Below are 22,829 nucleotides of genomic sequence, written 5' to 3'. Positions count from 1 at the left end.
ATGCTCCCCCGCGGCTCGCCCTCGTCGCCCCTCCTGCTGCTGCTGTTGCGCCTCTGCCGCACCCCCGCGCTCGCAGCCGCCCGCTGCCGTAGCCGCACCCTCAACCGCCCGCGCCTCCTCCGGCCTTCGCTCCACTCGCCCGTACTCACCGCCGCTGCTCCCGCACATCCTCGGCTCGCGTGGCCGCCGCCTACGCCTTAGCTGCCTTCGCCTGCAGCCGCCCCGCAGCTACCTCTGCCCGCCACGCGTGCCGGCAACCACACCCGCTCCGGCCGCCGCTCGCCTCGACGCCGGCACCGCAACAGACCGCCCCCGCACCTACCGCGACCACCATCCGCTGCGCCGCGCCAAGGGCTTTCAGGCGCCCCTAGTCACGCGTCCGGCCGACGCCGGAGTTGGCCAGATGGTCGTCGCCGCCGTCCCTTGTTAACCCAGGCGGTTAGCCGCCTTAACCTGCTGACGAGGCATCATTAGCCACTAACTAAAAACCCCTAAACTGCCACTGACCCGTGGGCCCAAGGCCATTAACTTAGATTAAATATAAACTAATTTAAGTACCCACCTCTAAATATCTTTTTTCAAAGAAAATATTAAAACTGTGAGAATGACACCTGGGCCCCACTACCCAGGTTTGACCTGTCAATAGTTGACTAGTCAACTGCTGACTAGACATTTGACTGGGTCAACCTAGCCCCCTGGCCCCACATGTCATTGACTGTGGCTAGCCCTCAATGGGTATAAAAAGTATATCCTGTTTTAATTCGAATTAATAAATAATTTCAGAAAAACTTTAAAACTTTGAGAAATCATATAAAATAATATGTAACTCGGATCAAAATACTTTGTACATGAAAGTTGCTCAGAACGACGAGACGAATCCGGATACGCATCCTGTTCGTCCGCCACACATCCCTAACATAGCAACCACGCAACTTTCCCCCTCCGGTTCATCTGTCCGAAAACACGCAACACCGGGGATACTTTCCCGGATGTTTTCCCCCTTCGCCGGTATTACCTATCCCTGCGTTAGATCACCTCTAGCACCGCGTATTGCCATGTTATGCTTTGTGATACTTTGATTGCTCTGTTATTTATTGTGTTCCCCCTTCGTTACTTCTTTCCGGTAGACTGAGACCGATGTTGGTACCCCTGTGATCGACTACATCGACGACGAACCCTTCTCTTGCCAGAGCAACTAGGCAAGCCCCCCCCCCCCCTTGATCACCAGATATCGCCTATTCCTTCTCTCTACTACTTGCATTAGAGTAGTGTAGCATGTTACTGCTTTCGGTTAATCCTATTCTGCCGCATAGCCTGTCATTGTTGCTACAGTTGTTACCCTTACCTGCAACCCTAAATGCTTAGTATAGGATGCTAGTATTCCATCGGTGGCCCTACACTCTTGTCCGTCTGCCATGCTACACTATTGGGCCGTGATCACTTCGGGAGGTGATCACGGGCATATGCTATATACTTTATACTGTTACATTACTTATGATACTGTTCAGAGATGGGGGCTGAAGGGGCAGGTGGCTCCATCCCGGTATAGGTGGGCCTTGGTTCCCGACGGCCCCCGACTGTTACTTTGTGGCGGAGCGACAGGGCAGGTTGAGGCCACCTAGGAGAGAGGTGGGCCTGGCCCTGGTCGGCGTTCGCGGATATTTAAAATAACACGCTTAACGAGATCTTGGTATTTGATCTGAGTCTGGCCACTGGCCTATACGCACTAACCAACTACGCGGGAACAGTTATGGGCACTCGACGTCGTGGTATCAGCCGAAGCCTTCTTGACGTCAGCGACTGAGCGGCGCGCGCCGGATTGGACTGGAACGCCTGCTCTTGTATTAGGGAGGCTAGGTCTGCTTTCGGCCGCCCTCGCAACATGCAGGTGTGCAATGGGCGATGGGCCCAGACCCCTGCGCCATAGGATTTAGACCGGCGTGCTGACCTCTCTGTTGTGCCTAGGTAGGGTTGCGACGTGTTGATCTTTCGAGGCCGGGCATGACCCAGGAAAGTGTGTCCGGCCAAATGGGATCGAGCGTGTTGGGTTATGTGGTGCACCTCTGCAGGGAAGTTTATCTATTCGAATAGCCATGTCCCTCGGTAACAGGGCGACTTGGAGTTGTACCTTGACCTTATGACAACTAGAACCGGATACTTAATAAAACACACCCTTCCAAGTCAGCCTGGGTGTTCGGTCTTTTCGGTTTGTTCGGTTCGGTCTTTTCGGTCTTTCAAGAATTCGGTCTTCCATAATTGAAGACCGAAATAATTTCGGTCTTTTCGGTTTTCCACTATTCGGTCTTCGGTCTTTACATACCAATGTTCGGTCCCGACCAAACAGACCAAATTTAGTGACACAACTCAGATTCATATACATTACTTCCGGTATCTGTACATATTTATTTATGCAAAATTGAGACAACAAATGTATGTATAGAGGTGCGTGTGTGTATAAGAAAAATTAGACAAGTGTTAGACAACAAAAGTATGTAACAGGCTAACATCACAAATTCTGAACAATATAGCTTTGCACATACATAAGTATGTGTTAACATAGGTACACACACACATTCAATAATCTGGACATGACACAAGGCTCTGCACTTAGGCATTATTGGCCGATCTGATGCACTCATGCACATACATAAGAGTCACTTGCTCATCTTCAAGCTTCAGCTGTGAGGTAAAGCACCGGAAAAGGAGAGTAGGCGGCAGCCAGCTTGGAAGAGACAGTGGCGACGGATTGACGCCAGTGCAGCAGCGTGGAAGGGGAAGGGATCTGAAGCACCACTGGCGGATGGCGATTCGCAGGCTGTGGAGCGATGTACGGGAGGTTGGGTTGCCGGGCGGTCGTCACCGGTCACGGCAGCGGATCGGCGCGGATCTCACCGGTCACGGCCGCGGATCGGAGCGCTCCTTGGGGAGGCGGTCGTCACGGGGCCTGGTCTCTTAGCGGCGGCTAGGGTTGGTCATTGGCAGAGAAGGGGGAGGAACGAGAGTGAGGCTGCGGTTCGTGCCTTTGTGTCGCTCGTCGGGAGGAGGTGAGGTACTGTCTCGCTCGTGAGGATTGGGCTAGCCAGTTGGGCCTTAGGTAAACATTGTTGTGCGTGTGGGCTTTTAAAATAGATCGGTCTATATGGTCTTTTCGGTCCTGCAGGGTAGAGGACCGATTTGACCGTATTAAATTCGGTCATGTAGTTTTGCAGACCAAAGTTTATTCGGTCTTTTTTAGTTCGGTCTTTTCGGGTTCGGTCTCGGTCTTTTCGGGTTCGGTTTTCGGTCTTCGGTTTTTATGCCCGGGGTGACTTCCAAGTGCCAGATATAACCCGGTGATCGCTCTCTAACAGGGCGACGAGGAGGGGATCGCCGGGTAGGTTTATGCTATGCGATGCTACTTGGTGAACTTACCATCTACTCTCTTCTACATGCTGCAAGATGGAGGCTGCCAGAAGCGTAGTCTTCGATAGGATTAGCTATCCCCCTCTTATTCTGGCATTTTGCAGTTCAGTCCACATATTTCCCCTTTACACAGATACCCATGCATATGTAGTGTAGATCCTTGCTTGCGAGTACTTTGGATGAGTACTCACGGTTGCTTTTCTCCCTCTTTTCCCTTTCCTTTCTTCCTGGTTGTCGCAACCAGATGCTGGAGCCCAGGAGCCAGACGCCACCGTCGACGACGACTCCTACACCGGAGGTGCCTACTACTACGTGCAGGCCGCTGACGATGACCAGGAGTAGTTTAGGAGGATCCCAGGCAGGAGGCATGCGCCTCTTTCGATCTGTATCCCAGTTGTGCTAGCCATCTTATGGCACCTTGTTTAACTTATGTCTATACTAAGATATTGTTGCTTCCGCTGACTCGTCTATGATCGAGCACTTGTATTCGAGCCCTCGAGGCCCCTGGCTTGTATTATGATGCTTGTATGACTTATTTTATTTTTAGAGTTGTGTTGTGATATCTTCTCGTGAGTCCCTGATCTTGATCGTACACGTTTGCGTATATGATTAGTGTACGATTGAATCGGGGGCGTCACAAGTTGGTATCAGAGCTGACTGCATGTAGGAATCCCCCTTCCACACTCCTTGGCCGAAGTTGAGTCTAGTTAATGAAAAACTTTTCTAACATGGCTGTGCGGCCCATGGGCCCACGTCGCCATTGGGTGGTTTTAGGATCTTTTATTCCTCGTCTATACTCTGGGACTCTAATCTCTCTTCTATTCGGGTTAAAATGGTTTTACTAACTCTAACATTAGGATCTCGTGATCACATCCACCTGAAGAGCCCCTTATTACAAACGATCGTCTGCTGCACCCGAAGGTTCCGAAGATGCTATTCGTTGTTTTCCCGAGACACTTGTGCCGAGCGCCTTTGCAAATTCCCTACCACTATCATATCCGACCGGATAACTGCATACACTTGCCTACATTCAATCCCATTGATCTTATTATTACAAGATACCCCAAAATTCTGTCTATTGTTTCGAGAATACTTTGTGCCTACTGCCTTGCAGTTCTTTGCCCCCTGAATACCCCTACGGATAATTTCTCACACTTATCGGGTATTCGCTCATCACCAATTGATTCAAATATTTCACAAAAGTCTTCGAAGTACCATTCGATCTTCCAAAAATCATCGACTGCCTATTGTTCTTGAAATTCTTTTTTGCTTGCATTATGATTAATCCCATAAGTCTGGCAATCTTATTGGCATCCTTTGGCATTATCATGTTGAGTCTGTTGATTCAATATGTTGCGAATGCTCGCAATCCTCAATCAGATCCTAGAATTCATCCTTTCGGCTCAGACGTCATTTTAAACATGAGCTGAATCTCGACCAATCAAATTGTTGTCGATTTTACCCCTAAGCTTACACAACTTATCCATCCTTAATCAGAGTGTTTGCTGCTGATCCTTTGATTTGGAAATCATAATTCCTTTACATGTGAGCTTTAAATTAGCCAGTTGCTTCTATAATCCAATGCCTTCGCATTGTTTCTTCCTCTGGTTGTGTGCCGATACTCACATCAGCTTCGCTATGGACCGTCGGATCCTTTGTTGAAATATCATCCGACAGTGTCCTTCGTATACAAAACCCTTGAGAAGTTCTTTCCCTGATATAATGCCTTTGGCAATTTGTATCCTCTGCTTTGATAACCATACTCTACTTTCGAGCTTGTACTATTTACTCTGAAGTTTGTGGTATCTGTTCCTAAGATGCCCCGATGGGTTGAATCAACGCCTTCCCTAATCTGTGTGAACTCGAAAGATTTCACGGGTCATACTTATCTAGTATTGCACCAGGTAAAACCTTCAACAACTAATGTCATTTTCGAAATACGAGAGGTGAATGAAAGGTTATGCGTTGAACAAGTGGGAGTCGACCTTGAACCCTGTGTTCATGCCCATGGACACGATGTATACCTTATCATGGAAGCTTCTCTTAAAATAATTATCCCCTTGTTATAAGTTCATCTTGAATCTGTGGACGTGGTTCCGACCATGCTTCTCCTTGATTCCATTTCTCGTGCAAGTTTGAGCACTTGTCTTCTGCAGAGCAATACCCTAGTCCAAACTCTACTTTGATCTATCGTCGAGTATTACCCCCGGTATCTCGAGATTATCATGGAACTGCATAAATTCTTATGAGTTCTTCATGAAGTGCTACATTCTCACTGATTCCAATTTTTCACGGACTCTGAGTTATTAAACACTCAAAGACACCGATAACTGACTCGAGTCCGCACCGCGATTAAACAACTCTTGGTAACCTTCATTACTTACGAGTTTGAACTCGATCACGTCATTCCTAGCCTGCTTGGCTATATCCTTGTCGTGCCAATTTTAACTGTGCTACCTGGTCCTTCTTCCCGGAGCATAAATTTCGACGGTGAGCTAATCTTACGTCGATCTTCCTCGTCATATCATTTGTCCTTGAACAACAAGCTTGATATCGAGTTTGTGTCGTACCCATGGTTTCAATAACTTTTCGCTTCATCATTCCGTTGACTTGATGTCATCGCCGATCGGTTACATCTTCTTGAAACCTCTCGAAAAATGTGTCGTGATCATCATCAACATTCTGAGGTCTTCCAAGATATCAATTGAATTCATGATGAGAAATAACATCCTTGCCCTCGATGATTGGTGCTATCATCGACCACTTTATTGCCTTCCGTTCAACACAAACTTGTTCATGTTTTGTGTATACCTTGAGATCCTTGCTATCCAGCATTTGTTCTCCTTTACCTTGGAGTATTACCATCTTTTGTGTCAAGAATGTTGTGAGAGTTTCACCACCTCTTAGGAAATTCTTGATGCAGTAATACTTCTGGCCATCTCCGCTCATATCTTGGTCCTGTGTTGTTTCTAACCAGATTACCAACCATTGAACTATGAGGTGTGAATTCAAAACTTCTAGTAACCCTATTGCGTTGAAGTTAATGGTCGACATTTCATTCTTAGACTATTGGTTATTGAATCACCATTCTAACATTGATCGTGCTACCGAGCCCATATTTCGGGTGCACCTTTCAACCAATGTTTAAATATGTATGTTTTCCTCGAGCATAAATCATTATATCATTTGATCTAACAAATGATATCTCCTTGTTCACATAATTATGGAAATCCATCTTTTTGGAAATCTCGATGAGTTGTCGCTGAGTCCATCAGCCACCTCCTCATCCTCTCCTTAGTTTAATGATGAACTCTTGTTTCGGAACTCACTCCCATAGTTCATTCCCCGAGAATCTTAACATGTCATTTCGTCAATTTGTGTTGCACCTTTTCTTCTCAGGCATCCTGAGTCTGAGGTATCCTGACGCCCATCGGATCTGAACCTCGGTCTGATGTGATGGTTTGAACATATTTCCAAGAGTTATAACATTGGTCTTTAACCCGATAAGGTGATGTCATCCTAACACACCTGCCCGGAGGGCCTATTGTTATAGTTCTTCCTTTTAGCAATGTTAACCATTCTTCCATGAGGAAATTGAAAGACTTATTCTATAAGTTGTTCCTGATGAATCCATTGAGTATCCAAAGTCCGACCTTTGCTTGAAGACCATGTCAATGCTATCTCGAAGCATGTCTATGGTACTCCGATTTTCAAAAGAACATTTGAAGCCCAATGCTAAATGTTTCTTGCTCAATTATCCAAACACCGTTGCATGGGTAATGTCATGAAATTTCTCTCCCCTTACCTAAAGGGTTTTCTACATCATATCCTGTCACGGATATCATGCTATGTTTGTCCTTGGGAAGGATATACCCCTGAAATATGTGTTTAAACACATTTTCCTTTCCATTGGTCTGATTAATGTAATAATCACATTTTCCTTTCCATTGTTTTGGTTAACCTTTCTTGTGACCTGTATGATATAAGCAGTAATAATTCCCTGCTTATGTAAACACCTCGGTGTCCAACTCTGTCAGTGAGACCCTGTTACTATTGTTGATGACATTCCCGTAACCACCGATGGACAAGAACTTTGCCTATTGGTCCGCCTCGTTTCAACGAGCAGGAGAATGGTTCTCATCGTCCCTCGCCCTTGGTACCGATGTTGTCGCCGACATAACTGACCTGCTGTCCTCTGACATGCCTCACTTGCATGATCGTGCAAGACATCACCGCCTTCCTACTTTTAACCCACATGGTGGGCCCATAACCCACAGTTCCACAGGATCGAAATCTGACTCTCCTGTACACCCCCCCTATTCTCAAGGTTGTTCCTCGCACGTGGCCTCGTATGTAATTCACGAGCCACCTTCCGAGATATCATCAGTTCTGTTATCAAACACAAAACTTATTCCCATTGCTCTGGACCCCTTTTACACTTTGTTTCAGGCATCGAACGATTGCCTACCTGCTTGAAACTTCTCATGGTACCTTCTTACTTTGCTCTCGATATTTTCTTAAGTTTCAGTTCGAGAGTTACTTTTCGCCACCTTCCCCGATGTTAGCTACCAGATAGTTAACCTTGCAGAGGTCCATTCTCCCGGAATACCCCCTTTATTCTTTCGTAAGTACGATGGAGTTACCGAAGAAAGGATGTCGACTTCATCATGATGACCTGAAGCAGAGAAATGAAGACCTCAACGTAATGGATCGACCTCTTCGAGAAGAGCAACCAAGACCGAGAAGAATCGTTAGAATTTCGTAACCTAGTCTTTCCCCTTTGCTCCACCCCCTTAAATCTCGGGACGAGATTTCTTGTAGTGGAGGAGATTTGTAACACCCTGAGAATCACGCTACAGTAATCTCCTGCCTAATGATGCCATGTCATCATAATCAAGTTGCTAAACCTCACTTTGATCCAAACACAGTTCAAATTCAAATTTAAAGTAAAGTCAAATAATTAAAATTTTCAAAATGTAAAATAAAAATGTAAGTTGGGTTAAAAATATTCACTAACTAATTTTCATGTAAGAGATAAACTTTTACAAAATATACAAGTGCCCCTAAACATTTATTCTAAAAACTGACCCATAAGCTTTTTATTGAAACAATCTAATTTAAATAGATATGCAAAATATTCAAAATTAGTTGAAACTTGTTGGACTAGCCCAAAATATTGTCTCGAATTTATGTGATACTTTGCACATTTAACTAAAATCATTTAGTACCTAAACTAAATACAAAACAGTAGCTAAAGAAGAAACAGAAAAGAAAAAGGGAAATACTAATAAAAGGAAAAGAAATATAATCTAATGGGCCGCTTGGCCCATTTAGCAAAACGGCCCAGCCGCGCCCGCTCATCCCCTTCCCCTCGCTACAGGAGACAGAGGGGGCCGTGGCAGCCATCCACGGTGCCATTGGCCGCGGTGGCAGCCATCCGCCGGCCCCCCTCCCCCGGCGTATATAGCCCCGGTGCCCGCCCCGGAAACCCTAGTTCCTCCCCCCTTCTTTCCCCCATCGCCCCTTCTTCTTCTGCTCGAAATCGAGCTCAAAATCTCCGCGGTCACCGCTGCCTCGCCCTTGTTGCCGCGGCCACCTTAGTCGCCGTCACTCGGGGGCCCGTCCTGGAGGATCGACGCGCTCGGTTTCGTGCGTCCCGGGGGCCAGCTCGAGCCGGGGAGCTGCGTGACCGACGCCATCGCCATCTTCCTCAACCGGCCTTCACCAACTCGCTGTTGATGCCATCGCTCCGATCCACCCCGGCCTCCCGGACCTCGTCCCCGACACCGCTGTGAGCCACTCTTCCCAAACCCCCTCTCCATGTTGTCCATTCGTCGTCGTAGCCGCGCCATCCCCGAGCTCGTCCGAGCTGCCGCGTACGCGTACTTGCATATGTGTGTGCTGCCGCTACTACTCCTGCTAGCTGCTTCGCTAGCTGCTGGTGCTTTGCGTTGCGTTGCTGCTGTTGCTTGCCTCGGCTGCTGCTCTTCTTGCTGCTGCTTCTGCTACGGCTGCTACCTGCGGCCGCACCCCACCTCCGCTCGACCGCGTCGCATGCTCCCCCGCGGCTCGCCCTCGTCGCCCCTCCTGCTGCTGCTGTAGCGCCTCTGCCGCACCCCCGTAGCACCCGTCACCCCCGCGCTCGTAGCCGCCCGCTGCCGTAGCCGCGCCCTCAACCGCCCGCGCCTCCTCTGGCCTTCGCTCCACTCGCCCGTACTCACCGCCGCTGCTCCCGCACGTCCTCGGCTCGTGTGGCCGCCGCCTACGCCTGCAGCCGCCACGCAGCTGCCTCTGCCCGCCACGCGTGCCGGCAACTACACCTGCTCCGGCCGCCGCTCGCCTCGACGCCGGCACCGCAACAGACCGTCGCCGCACCTACTGCGACCACCATCCGCTGCGCCGCGCCAAGGGCTTTCAGGCGCCCCTAGTCACGCGTCCGGCCGACGCCGGAGTTGGCCGGATGGTCGTCGCCGCCGTCCCTTGTTAACCCAGGCGGTTAGCCGCCTTAACCTGCTGACGAGGCATCATTAGCCACTAACTAAAAACCCCTAAACTGCCACTAACCCGTGGGCCCAAGGCCATTAACTTAGATTAAATATAAACTAATTTAAGTACCCACCTCTAAATATATTTTTTAAGAAAATATTTAAACTGTGAGAATGACACCTGGGCCCCATTACCCAGGTTTGACCAGTCAACAGTTGACTAGTCAACTACTGACTGGACATTTGACTGGGTCAACCTAGCCCCCTGGCCCCACATGTCATTGACTGTGGCTAGCCCTCTTATAAAAAGTATATCCTGTTTTAATTCCAATTAATAAATAATTTCAAAAAAATCAAAACTTTGAAAAATCATATAAAATAATCTGTAACTCGGATCAAAATACTTTGTACATGAAAGTTGCTCAGAACGACGAGACGAATCCGGATACGCATCCCTTCGTCCGCCACACATCCCTAACATAGAAAACACGCAACTTTCCCCCTCCGGTTCATCTGTCCGAAAACACGAAACACCGGGGATACTTTCCCGGATGTTTTCCCCCTTCGCCGGTATTACCTATCCCTGCGTTAGATCACCTCTAGCACCGCGTATTGCCATGTTATGCTTTGTGATGCTTTGATTGCTCTGTTATTTATTGTGTTCCCCCTTGTTACTTCTTTCCGGTAGACCCTGAGACCGATGCTGGTACCCCTGTGATCGACTACATCGACGACGAACCCTTCTCTTGCCAGAGCAACCAGGCAAGCCCCCCCCCCCTTGATCACCAGATATCGCCTATTCCTTCTCTCTACTACTTGCATTAGAGTAGTGTAGCATGTTACTGCTTTCAGTTAGTCCTATTCTGCTGCATAGTCTGTCATTGTTGCTACAGTTGTTACCCTTACCTGCAATCCTAAATGCTTAGTATAGGATGCTAGTATTCCATCAGTGGCCCTACACTCTTGTCTGTCTGCCATGCTATACTATTGGACCGTGATCACTTCGGGAGGTGATCACGGGCATATGCTATATACTTTATACTGTTACATTACTTACGATACTGTTCGGAGATGGGGGCTGAAGGGGCAGGTGGCTCCATCCCGGTAGAGGTGGGCCTGGGTTCCCAACGGCCCCCGACTGTTACTTTGTGGCGGAGCGACAGGGCAGGTTGAGGCCACCTAGGAGAGAGGTGGGCCTGGCCCTGGTCGGCGTTCGCGGATATTTAAAATAACACGCTTAACGAGATCTTGGTATTTGATCTGAGTCTGGCCACTGGCCTATACGCACTAACCAACTACTCGGGAACAGTTATGGGCACTCAACGTCGTGGTATCAGCCGAAGCCTTCTTGACGTCAGCGACTGAGCGGCGCGCGCCGGATTGGACTGGAACGCCTGCTCTTGTATTAGGGAGGCTAGGTCTGCTTCCGGCCGCCCTCGCAACGTGCAGGTGTGCAATGGGCGATGGGCCCAGACCTCTGCGCCATAGGATTTAGACCGGCGTGCTGACCTCTCTGTTGTGCCTATGTAGGGCTGCGACGTGTTGATCTTCCGAGGCCGGGCATGACCCAGGAAAGTGTGTCCGGCCAAATGGGATCGAGCGTGTTGGGTTATGTGGTGCACCCCTGCAGGGAAGTTTATCTATTCGAATAGCCATGTCCCTCGGTAACAGGACGACTTGGAGTTGTACCTTGACCTTATGACAACTAGAACCGGATACTTAATAAAACACACCCCTTCCAAGTGCGAGATATAACCCGGTGATCGCTCTCTAACAGGGCGACGAGGAGGGGATCGCCGGGTAGGTTATGTTATGCGATGCTACTTGGTAAAGTTACCATCTACTCTCTTCTACATGCTGCAAGATGGAGGCTGCCAGAAGCGTAGTCTTCGATAGGATTAGTTATCCCCCTTTTATTCTGACATTTTGCAGTTCAGTCCACCGATATTGCCCTTTTACACAGATACCCATGCATATGTAGTGTAGATCCTTGCTTGCGAGTACTTTGGATGAGTACTCACGGTTGCTTTTCTCCCTCTTTTCCCCCTTTCCTTTCTTCCTGGTTGTCGCAACCAGATGCTGGAGCCCAGGAGCCAGACGCCACCGTCGACGACGACTCCTACTACACCGGAGGTGCCTACTACTACGTGCAGGCCGCTGACGATGACCAGGAGTAGTTTAGGAGGATCCCAGGCAGGAGGCCTGCGCCTCTTTCGATCTGTATCCCAGTTGTGCTAGCCATCTTATGGCACCTTGTTTAACTTATGTCTGTACTCAGATATTGTTGCTTCCGCTGACTTGTCTATGATCGAGCACTTGTATTCGAGCCCTCGAGGCCCCTGGCTTGTATTATGATGCTTGTATGACTTATTTTATTTTTAGAGTTGTGTTGTGATATCTTCCCGTGAGTCCCTGATCTTGATCATACACGTTTGCGCGTATGATTAGTGTACGATTGAATCGGGGGCGTCACAGTGGGTGAACTCGGTTCCACCTTGTATTGAGGATGTATGGCCTCTTGATTGTAACACTGCGACATTGCAATAAAAACTCCCTTTCCAGCGCAAAAAAAAAACATGATATGATGAAGAGAACCTTGGTGACGAACATGCAAGTTAGGACGCTTCCCAGTTAGAATGCATGTAGGGTTAAGGCAGATGGCATGGGTCCAAGTTATCGACGAAGATTTCCGCTGCGGTGATTTATTCAAGACTTGACCATAATGGTCCTATTTATGTAAGACGGTATGTAATGGATGTAAACTCTTGATATTCAGTCTGTGGTGTACATTGATCCTTGGGATCACTTGGTGGCTTCGACCGTATAAGTCGGAGTCCCCACACCTTGCGTTATGTCACTAGATCTTGATTTTTCATATATAAATGTAACCACCTCCCTTGTAAAGGATTTCTCTATAATGACTCCCGTAGTGGTCAAATGAGGTTTTGTTGCTCTTATAACAAAGGAATCCACATTTACAATGAAAATGCCTGATTTTTTATGTGCAATATAAATAGACATATATTTTGACAAATAAATTGTCCAAGGTGAATTATTGCCAACGTCTCTTCCCAAGAATCATGACGGACAAAGTGACAATTCAAAAAGAATGGATCCAACATTATATTACTATCAAAATTAGAAATATATTTTCATCTATTAAAGATTATTTAAGTTCTTGAAGTACTTGGAAGGTTTGTTTCAAATTGCCACCGAACAAATATATTTTTTAACAGGATTTTGTTATGCGTAATAGCACCTAAGGGCCCAGAAATTTCTAAATAAGAATTCTAGGATTTCATTCTTTTATCGCATTGGGATGTTTTGAATTCTTGAATAAACCAATTCGAGGACAACAAAGATTATATCGACAAGGTGCCAAGTAGCTTCCTGGTGTTGGCTAAGTGATTCAATCTTCGTCTTCGCCTTGGGGAATCCATCCTGCACTTGTCCTATCATACATTTGTCCTCATCTTCTCCTAGTGGCACAACGGCGTAGTCCGAAACGCAACGATTCTTCAGAATCAGCAATGGCAGCCGATGATCACTTTTATGGTAGGTTTTATTCATGTACGTGAGTTTTCCCGGTGTTCATACTCTTCCGTGCGACTGAGGACAATGGGGATGGGGAGGAACGCCACCCGGCTGGGTACGTCGGCGAGAAGCTCCAACGTGGCCAGAGACGATGGGTAATACTGTACGTCAGCGAGAAGCTCCAACGTGGCCGGAAACGATGGGTAAGACGAGAAGGTGAGAAAAAAAATCAACAGATGGCGAGATGGGTAAGACGATGGGTAATACTGCATGGGGATGCCCTTAATTCATCCAAGCCTGGATGGAGCAGAGACAGCTAACTCAGGCACTTTATACGGCGCTAATATTGTCATGTGCAGGTCCATCACTTAAGGTTGTACACAATGTATATTTCTCGACACCGAACTGATCGATATGCAATCATTACAAAATAGCAAATGGACAACCAATCCGCAGTTACAGGTATCATACGGAAGGATTACTCAAAAATCAGGTAGTATATATAAGAAATAAACAGCTTTGCCAGAGCAAACGATCCACGAAAATGGCAATGTATGGGTGACACAACACTGGGATCAATAGCTGCGACCCCAGAATGACCACTTTTGAGCAGGCTTTCCGGAAGCAAAGCACACGGTTCCTGAAGTTTTGTGCAGAAAATCAGTGTCAAGGTTAGTGCGGCGTGTATGGAAGCATTATTTGCAGGAAGGACAGCAAAAGAGAAATCCAAATGAAATTACAAAAAAGCACTGCTGTCTGCATAGCGTACCAGAAGGGAGATCTGGCTGGTCAAATGGAGTACACAATGTTTTCGCAGCTCCAAGTTCACCTTTGGTCCGAGCTTTCACGTCCTTCTCCACCTCCTGCACAGCACAAGGGAAGAAATTGTATGCTAAACATGCCAGAGTTGCAAACACCTAGCAAGCAGGAAGCCAACTACAGCAACATAGAATTTGTGCCAAATGCTAGTCCTCCACTTGAACAAGTCATCCTGCGGCCAGAACTTACTATTCTCAAATACACCCATGATTTGAAATAATTTTTCTGACTCCAGTTCATGAGGATCATGGTAATTAACAAAACCATTGACTAATATGAACTAGAGAGCACACACAGCATCCAAGAGCAATAAGTGACCTAACAAAGGAAGGGTGCTCCGAGTCTTATTGTTGAGTCATGTAAAAACAACTAGAACTTCTGATTTTCTCACATGGAAGTACTAAAGAAACCCCACAGCTAATAAAAGAGGCGCTACCCTGGTGGAAACATGAAATGGAGCTATCAGGTGATGAGCAAACTGAAACTAGAACTTCTTTTCCCATGCATTAGCTTCAGTTTCACCAACTTTGTGGAGTTCTTTCTATATAATTTCAAGGTTTAGACATCCCATTACTCCCCCTACAACCAGCTTTGCAGTATAGTGAAGTGCATAGAACATACGCTAGATACCAACATGTGTGCCATAGTCATAGTCCTGTTAGTTATTAGTGACTGAAAAATATCAGGGTGGGAGGGGAATAGGAGAAATATAGGGCAGGACATAAAATACCTCCTCATCACACCATGGAGCCAAGATCAACTTTTTGTCATTGAGAGCTGCTATGAATTCATCCCAAGTGCTGATGCTTACAATGCAGGCATCTCTCTTTGCTTTCGCTGTTTCCAACAAGTTTGCTTGAATCCCATCCAGCAACACTCTAACCTGCTCAACCAAGTCGGTTGAAGGAATATCAACCTTTGTACCATTGTCTCGCCGGACAATGCGCACCTGTAAATACAAAACATTATATTCCATTTAACTGCCAATGGGCAACTTCACTAAATGGTATGAAATTAAGGGCTTTAAATCTTTGCTACAACTCTGCACATATCTAATCCTCGGAAGATGAACAAGTTTGTGGGCGCAATCATATGGTTAATCAGGCAAGTCAAAATAATTCTAAATCTGTACGTGCAAATTACTGGTGGAATCATGCAACAGTTCCTCTGACTAAGATATCCCACAAAATTTACTTTTAAGGGAGAAATAGGTCCATGCAGCTTTGGATCTAAACAACAGTCAGCAATTAAGATATTTTGTGCAAAGAATTGTAGAACAGAAGGCTTTATTCAGTACACTGTACACATGAATGCTTATTCCTGATTATTCAGAACAATCAGAAAATTACTTCTATTTTGACATTCCTGATTATTCAGATTATTTTGGCATTCCTGCTTATTCCTGATTATTCAGAACAATCGTGAAGAAAACAATAGCACAGATGCACAATGAGTCAATGATTCCCTTCTATTTTGACATTCAATTATAAAGGGTTCTAAAAAAATTACTCTGCTAACCATCTCAAAATTGCCAAAACCCAGTAAGAGAACAAAATGAACAGGATACAGGTCAGAATCATCAGTAAACAAAAGGTTAATCAAACAACACAATTCGGAGTCTTTCTTAACAGCTAATGAGAAAATTTTAATTTCAAGTCGGTTGTTAAAAATAGTATTAAAGTCTAACAATGTGTATGTTAATATTAGCCACTTGCTTTCACCACACACCAAAAAAATAGTTACAGCCTAATTCAAATGTATGACGGTTTTAATAAAATTTTAACACGACCGAATAGACCCCATCTTAGGCTTCAGGAACAAGTTAAAGAAGCAAAATATCCAGCATCTTCAACAATAGGAACAAAAAGAAAACATGCTATATGAAGTGGGGAGCAACCTCTCACAAGGCTGGCAGAATTATATGACGGATATGAAAGGCTATAGTGCCCATTGTGAATATTTGTAGAGCGCAAAATGAAAACGAGAACAATTTATGGAGCAAATTATTCACACGATCAAGAATCAATAACCAGTACCTGCTTGTTCGCCAGATCTTTTGGACCTATCTCGATTCTCAAAGGAACACCTTTCATTTCCCATTGAGAATATTTCCAACCAGGAGAGTAGTTTTCACGAGCATCCAAATCTGCTCGAATCCCAGCTTCGTTCAAGGTGTAAACAGCCGACTCACACGCCCCTTTAATAGCTGTTGTGTCAGCATCTTTAAATGGCACAGGAATAACAATGACCTGGATAGGTGCCACCTTTGGTGGCAGCACTAAGCCCTTGTCATCACCATGTGTCATTATCATGACTCCAATCTGCAATAAGAGCGTAAAGGCTACGTATTACAAATGGAAGCATAACTAAACAGAACATTCAGCAACTGAAAATGACATACACAAAACAATATATGATGTGATGAATTATTTTAACAAAAAAAATCATGATATAGCCATAGTGGAAACAAATGGCCATTGCCAACACTTTGGCTAGCATTAAAGCTAGCTCCGAAGTGCTTGGTATTAGGGCACACTAAGTTCTCAACAAAACGATCGATAAAACAAAAATGGAAGACCCATCATCATGATTTTCATTACAAAAACTATGGATCAGGCCTTGCTTTGAGTTAGGCAACTCTAGACATGCTACAACACAGAATTACATGGAACTGCAAAATTAGATTAATTACATTTCAATACACCCATTTAGCCTACCCTAAGTTGTTTGGGACTAAAGGCTTTGTTGTTGTTGTACATTACAATATACTCCCTCCGTTCTAAAATAGATGACTCAACTTTATACTAACTTTAGTATAAAGTTAGTATAAAGTTGAGTCATCTATTTTGGAACGGAGGGAGTACCAGCATGGGCCCATTCTACTGGTTAAGTGGTTATTGCACGACTTTCCCTAGTTAAACTAGGCAAATCCAATTTCTACTCGTAAATTGCAAGATCCTGCCTTTTGAGATTCCTCCAAACAAAACATATATATTTTGGAAAGAAAAATACATCCAGATGGTACCGGCATTCCCCACACTAGTACTTCCTATTTACCATTATATGCCAATGTCTTCGCAAAGATAACATTATACTTCTCTAAGATAATAGATTTTCAAGTTGAAAACCAAATATCATAAATACCATGAACCTATTCTCCAACATTTGATCTTTTCTGGTCAAACTTATAAGCTTATTCAAACGTTTACATCGCAGCACGATATATAAGCAGTAAGTACACCAATATGATTCAAAAAGTGATGCCACTTCCAAAACTTTAGCAATAAAAAAAAGAATCCCAGCGAAGTCCAATTCGAGTAAAAGAAATATAAGAGAGAATTACCGAGCGGGTAGTGTATGCCCAAGAGTTCTGCCACACCATGGACCGTTCACCCTTTTCATTCTCAAAAGTGATATCAAACATCTTTGCAAAGTTTTGACCAAGACAATGTGAAGTTGCACCTTGTATACCACGGCCAGTATTTGGAATGAAGGCCTAAAGAAAAACAACCGATAAACTTTAATCTTGCAGTAAAGAAAAATAATACTTGTATTACATGCAGCAAGCAGTTTCTTATCCATACCTCTACACTGGTTGTATAAAGTCCACCAGCAAACTTTTCCATCTCACTTTTCCTCCCTTTGGACACTGGAACTGCTAAAAATTCTTCATATATTCTCCTGTAGAGTTCCAATATTTGGAGGACCTGATAAACATTGCCATAAATGACTGGTCAACCCTTTGATATTTAACATGCAAATTTCATAAAATCTTATCAAACACAACATAGAACTGATATCACAATACTACATTTATTCAGGTGTTACTCCAACCCATGAGTACCGACTTAAATAGTTTTGGGGGCAGAATAACAACTTAGAACTTACAAGTTATGAGTGTGTAGAGTTGCGCAATTTACACAAGAGGTCAAAACGCTGATCCAAGTTTCCATAGCTTACAACTACATACATCACTGCTCCACACTAGCCATCCATAGTCCATACCGAATAAAACCAACCAATCTACTGGTTCACAATAGAACCACCAAAATCAATTCAATATTACTAGATTACAACACAGCCAGATTAAAATACCACGATAAGTAGCAAACTACTTACACCCTTCGTTACTGAACACACATCATTATATAATTCAAATTTTATACCCCAAAAATTCAGTATAACTTCAGACCAACTCCGCATTTATATGCCATTCCATTAGGTTATTCTCAACGTGTATATGCACTTCCATTTGGTTATTTCAACAAGTATATACCCTCCATTTGGTTATTTCCAAATTCATTTATATTACTACAAATGAAATACCCACCTCTTTTTTTTACATCTGAAATACCCACCTCATAATAGTGATAAGTAGCCTAATAAATAGGGAGTAGTGCAGTTATTTGCTTATATCTTGGTTAAAGTGCAAATACTCAACATGCCATGCATTCAGGAACGGAAGTTGTAATACCTCTTCATCTGCCTCCTCTTTAGTTGCAAAAACTGTATGGCCTTCTTGCCAAAGAAATTCACGGCTCCTGAGAACAGTTACAGATCATGTCAAATAACTTGAAGCAGACGCAGAATGTTTCGTCAAGACAGGACACAAGTATTACATCGGAAAAAAGGCCTATTAGCCACTTGGTTAAGATCATCTTGCTAATATACTGCTTTTTGCAAATGAATGTACTGCTTTTTGCAATAATAATTTAATATATTATCAAGCATGCAATTAGACACTATCGCACCATTAACTACTAACAGTGATGGGGCAGAGCTCTGCAGGCACTATAAGAAAGTCAAACTCAGAGAAGTGCCTAGACAAATGTGATGATGGGCCACCAAACAGTGAGCTACCTTATGAAAGGAGTTGGATTGCTAAACTCCCATCTAACAACATTGCACCACTGGTTACACTTCAAAGGTAAGTCCCGGTGGCTTCTTATCCATTTAGAGAAGTATGGATACATGACAGTCTCACTTGTTGGACGGATTGCAATAGGAGCTTCCAGATCAGATTTTCCTGATTTAGTAACCCACGCTACCTGGATGACAAATGAAAAGGTTACTGACTAAACCAATATATTAACTTGCAAAATACTTAATCCGAAAAGAAATGGAGTAAAAGGCACACCTCAGGGGCAAAGCCCTCAATATGGTCTTTCTCCTTCTGCAGAACATTCTCCGTAACAAACAAAGGGAAATAATATGGTTTCAGCTTCAACTTCTTTATTTCCGCATCAAAAAATTCCTGCACCAAATCACATTGATGTTACTTACAAGTAAAACATAATAATGTCACTATCACTTGATAATTAGAAGATATAAATTAACAGCAACAGCAAGGGTACTGATGTTGATTCAGAATCAAAAGGTATTGATATGATAAGCTGCTGAAGAAAACATATGCAATAACAGCTTTCAAATAAGACAGCAACACGACAATGAAGAAGAAATGGAACTTTCATGTATAATACTGAAAAGAGGCATTAAGGATTATGTGTTTATCAAATGTTGATTGGATATAGAGAAGTTCAGAATTAATTGCCAAATGAAAAAGAAGCAACATGGACGCATAAGAGAAGTTTCAGATGGCCCCAAATCGGTCTACGAAAAAGAGGCAACTCTCAAGACAGGATGCATATATTTCATTGCGTAGAAGGGAAAATACTAACAGTAAAATACAGCTTGGTCATTTGGATTTCAGATTCCAGATGATATTGAGAAAACTTACTTTCAGCAACTCCCATATTTCCATCGCCCAAGGCCTCAAGATATAACAACCAGAGATGTCATAGTACTCAATCATTTCGCTGTTAACAACAACCTGGACAAATAAAAAAGCTTAAAGAAGCCCCTAGCAAGAGCGGGATTAATTTGCAGTATGAATAAAATTTTGCTCGCATTTGTTGTTTCTACTATTATAGAAGAATCAGCATTTGTTGTTTCCGCTCTAACAAAAATGCAAGAAACTTCTCTGCTCTAACCCTACAAGCAAGAGACAAAGCCCAACTCGGAAACAGTAAGTATGATCACCACTGTACCGGTCAGTGGAGCACAGATAAGCTAATAGAATGTCTGACACTCAAAGGCAAAAACTGATACCTAATATAATATCATAAAATCCTGGAAGGTCGGTAGTTTCTCTTCGAGAACAGCATACAAACAGAATATTTGGCGTAGGAACAGTTCGAAAAGAAAAAAGCAGCAAATATTGCAGATTAGAGCAATAGTATGTGTCAACAAACTTAAAGCTATCACAACACAGAACTTTTCCCACGGCCATTATAACATTGCACCCACCAATCCACCATGCAACCAAATCGACTTGTAAATAAACCTCACCAAGCCAGCGATAAGCAAGAAGACACACCTCAGAGTACCACTCCCCGAAGTTATCATCCTTCTTGTACCCCATCCCCAGTTTCGTCTCCTTCTTCACCTCCTTCTTCTTCTTCCCTGCAATCCACAAACCAAGAAACAAGCTCAGAGAACGCAAAGATCAAATATCAAAACTCAAATCCACAGGAGTTAACAGCTCAAGAAGAAGACAAACAGGAACGCACCTCCACCTCCGCCCTTGTTGGTCGACATGGCTAGATCCCGAACCACCGCTGCAGCACAGGTAGACAAAAGACAAATCACGATCAAATAAGCTCGGAAAAATCCGTGAGGAGCAAGCAGGGAGGGATTCGGTTTGCTCTACTGATACGGATACGTGTATCATTATCGGGCCGGTACAGATGCGTAAATACGGCTTTTTGGAAAAGCGCCAATACGGGGATACATTGTACTTTTTTTTAATTCACAAAAATGTATATATGTGTAGAAGCTAGGAACAGCAGATTAGCTTCTTGTTTGCTCTACTGTGGATGCCGAAGCAGCTAACTGTTAAAATCAAGAACACGGCATAGCAGTACCAGTATATTCCCAATCATAAACAAGAGTTGGGACATCCATCATGCCAACAGTGCCACTAGTACTAATGTGTTAACCGATTTCGGCCAGTATCTATCATGCCAAGCTCCTGCTCTCTCAAATTGCATGTTACTGGCTTACAGCGAACTCTAAAGCAATCGAGCATATCTCCCTCGGCCGGGAGCGGATCTACGCTCTGCGCGCCCAGAAACCATGTAGGTACAAGCAGCCAATCGCTGGACGGACGGGGACGAGCTCATACCTCAAAAACCCGAGACTGCGGCGGACGGGGCGGGGGAGCACGCACGATTCGCCGCGACGAGGAGACGGGGGACGGAGACGACGGCCGCGCCGCGCGTGCGTTTGGGGGAGGGGGGAGGGGGCTGGCTGGCGGGAAGGTAGGGCGCGGCGGCGGCGGCGGCGGAGCAGAGGAGGAGGGAGAAGGAGAGCTGGGGTGGGCTGGGGTGGGGGTGGGGTAATAGGGTTCGCGTCCCGCGCCCGTCTGTCCTCTTCTGCTGGTGGTGGCGGCGCCCCCACGCTAACCAGCGACCGGCAAATCCTATTTGCCGCCCACGGGCTCAGGGCTTCGCTGAAGGGAGCCTCCGCATGGGCCGGCCCACGTACGGATTATGTGTGCTGTTTTTAGTTCTCTGCTGTTTTCCACGCTGTTTCCAGCGGGTTTTTTTTCGTTTTTCTTCTGATGTTTTTTGCTTTCGGTTTTTTCATTCTTTTGTCGGTTTTCAGCTTTCTTTCCTTCTGTTTTGGTTTCTTTTTCCTTTTTTTACGTTCCTCTTTTGCTGTTTCTGTTTCTTTTTCTTTTGTCCTCTCTTTTTCATATTATATAAAAAGTTCACCATGTATTACAAATATGTTCATCATATATTAAGAAAATGTTCGTCGTATATTGATGAAAAGTTCACCACGCATTATAAATATGTTCATCTTGTATTACAAAAATGTTTATCGTATATTAAAAAATTGTTCAAGGTATATTTTACAAAATATTAGCTGTGTATTTGAAATTTGTTCATCGTATATTAAGATTTGTTCAATGTATACTACAAAATGTTCATCATGTATTTGTTCAGCATTTTTCTACAAAAATGTTCACAATATTTTAAAAATTGTTCAATATATATTATAAATGTTCAATGTGTATTCAAAACATGGATATATATTCATATTTTCATAAAATGTTGGAAGTAAAAACCAAGCAAAATCGGGCTGCTACAGTGAACCGGAAGGTACAGTATCGTTTTGCTACAGTAGGAAGATGCTACAGCGTTCCTACATTGCAGGATCACCCTGTGCGAAGCCACAGCTCGTGGACGCACCACGGGCGTTATACAGGGACTCTCCCAGCGACCCACACGGGGCCAAGCCGTGGGTCTTGGGGACTTCGTTTCTTGGGCCTCCACAAGGACTGGGCTCCGCTGGGCCTTTTCCAGTCATCCAGGCTTTCCCACTCGTATAGTCAACAACCTTACAAATACAACCCCTAAAAAAGTAATGAACAAACTTAAAGTAATAAACAACCTTAAAGTCTAGGTTTGATATTTGTAATATTAGTCATGAATTTAGGAGCTTGAATACTATGACTCACAAACTCGTGAAGTATGCTCTATCCTTGGGGCTGGCCGCTAGGTGAGCCCAATGGACTTTTGTTTG

General features: G+C 44.6%; 1 protein-coding gene and 1 long non-coding RNA gene across 2 annotated transcripts; one reads left to right on the top strand and one right to left on the bottom strand.

Moving 5' to 3' along the window:
- The first annotated feature begins 8,811 nt into the window (after positions 1–8,811).
- On the top strand, positions 8,812–12,268 carry LOC141042495 (uncharacterized). Its single transcript, XR_012205546.1, has 3 exons — positions 8,812–9,193; positions 10,576–10,649; positions 11,964–12,268. It is a non-coding gene; the product is annotated as an uncharacterized lncRNA (long non-coding RNA).
- Positions 12,269–13,750: 1,482 nt separating this feature from the next.
- On the bottom strand, positions 13,751–21,712 carry LOC109778362 (proline--tRNA ligase, cytoplasmic). Its single transcript, XM_020336917.4, has 13 exons — positions 21,424–21,712; positions 20,810–20,857; positions 20,617–20,702; positions 19,978–20,070; positions 19,378–19,494; positions 19,101–19,288; positions 18,715–18,781; positions 17,825–17,947; positions 17,584–17,736; positions 16,277–16,561; positions 14,971–15,189; positions 14,191–14,284; positions 13,751–14,061 (listed from the first exon to the last, which is right to left on the bottom strand). Exons 2-13 carry the CDS (start codon positions 20,835–20,837, stop codon positions 13,997–13,999), a joined length of 1,518 nt encoding a protein of 505 aa, XP_020192506.1. The 5' UTR covers positions 20,838–20,857; positions 21,424–21,712; the 3' UTR covers positions 13,751–13,996.
- Between the last annotated feature and the right edge of the window lie 1,117 nt (positions 21,713–22,829).

The sequence above is a fragment of the Aegilops tauschii genome, chromosome 3 (assembly GCF_002575655.3).
Source record: "Aegilops tauschii subsp. strangulata cultivar AL8/78 chromosome 3, Aet v6.0, whole genome shotgun sequence".
Taxonomy (NCBI): domain Eukaryota; kingdom Viridiplantae; phylum Streptophyta; class Magnoliopsida; order Poales; family Poaceae; genus Aegilops; species Aegilops tauschii.
Note: the sequence above shows the minus strand (reverse complement) of the source record. Positions and strands in the feature narration are given on the sequence as shown.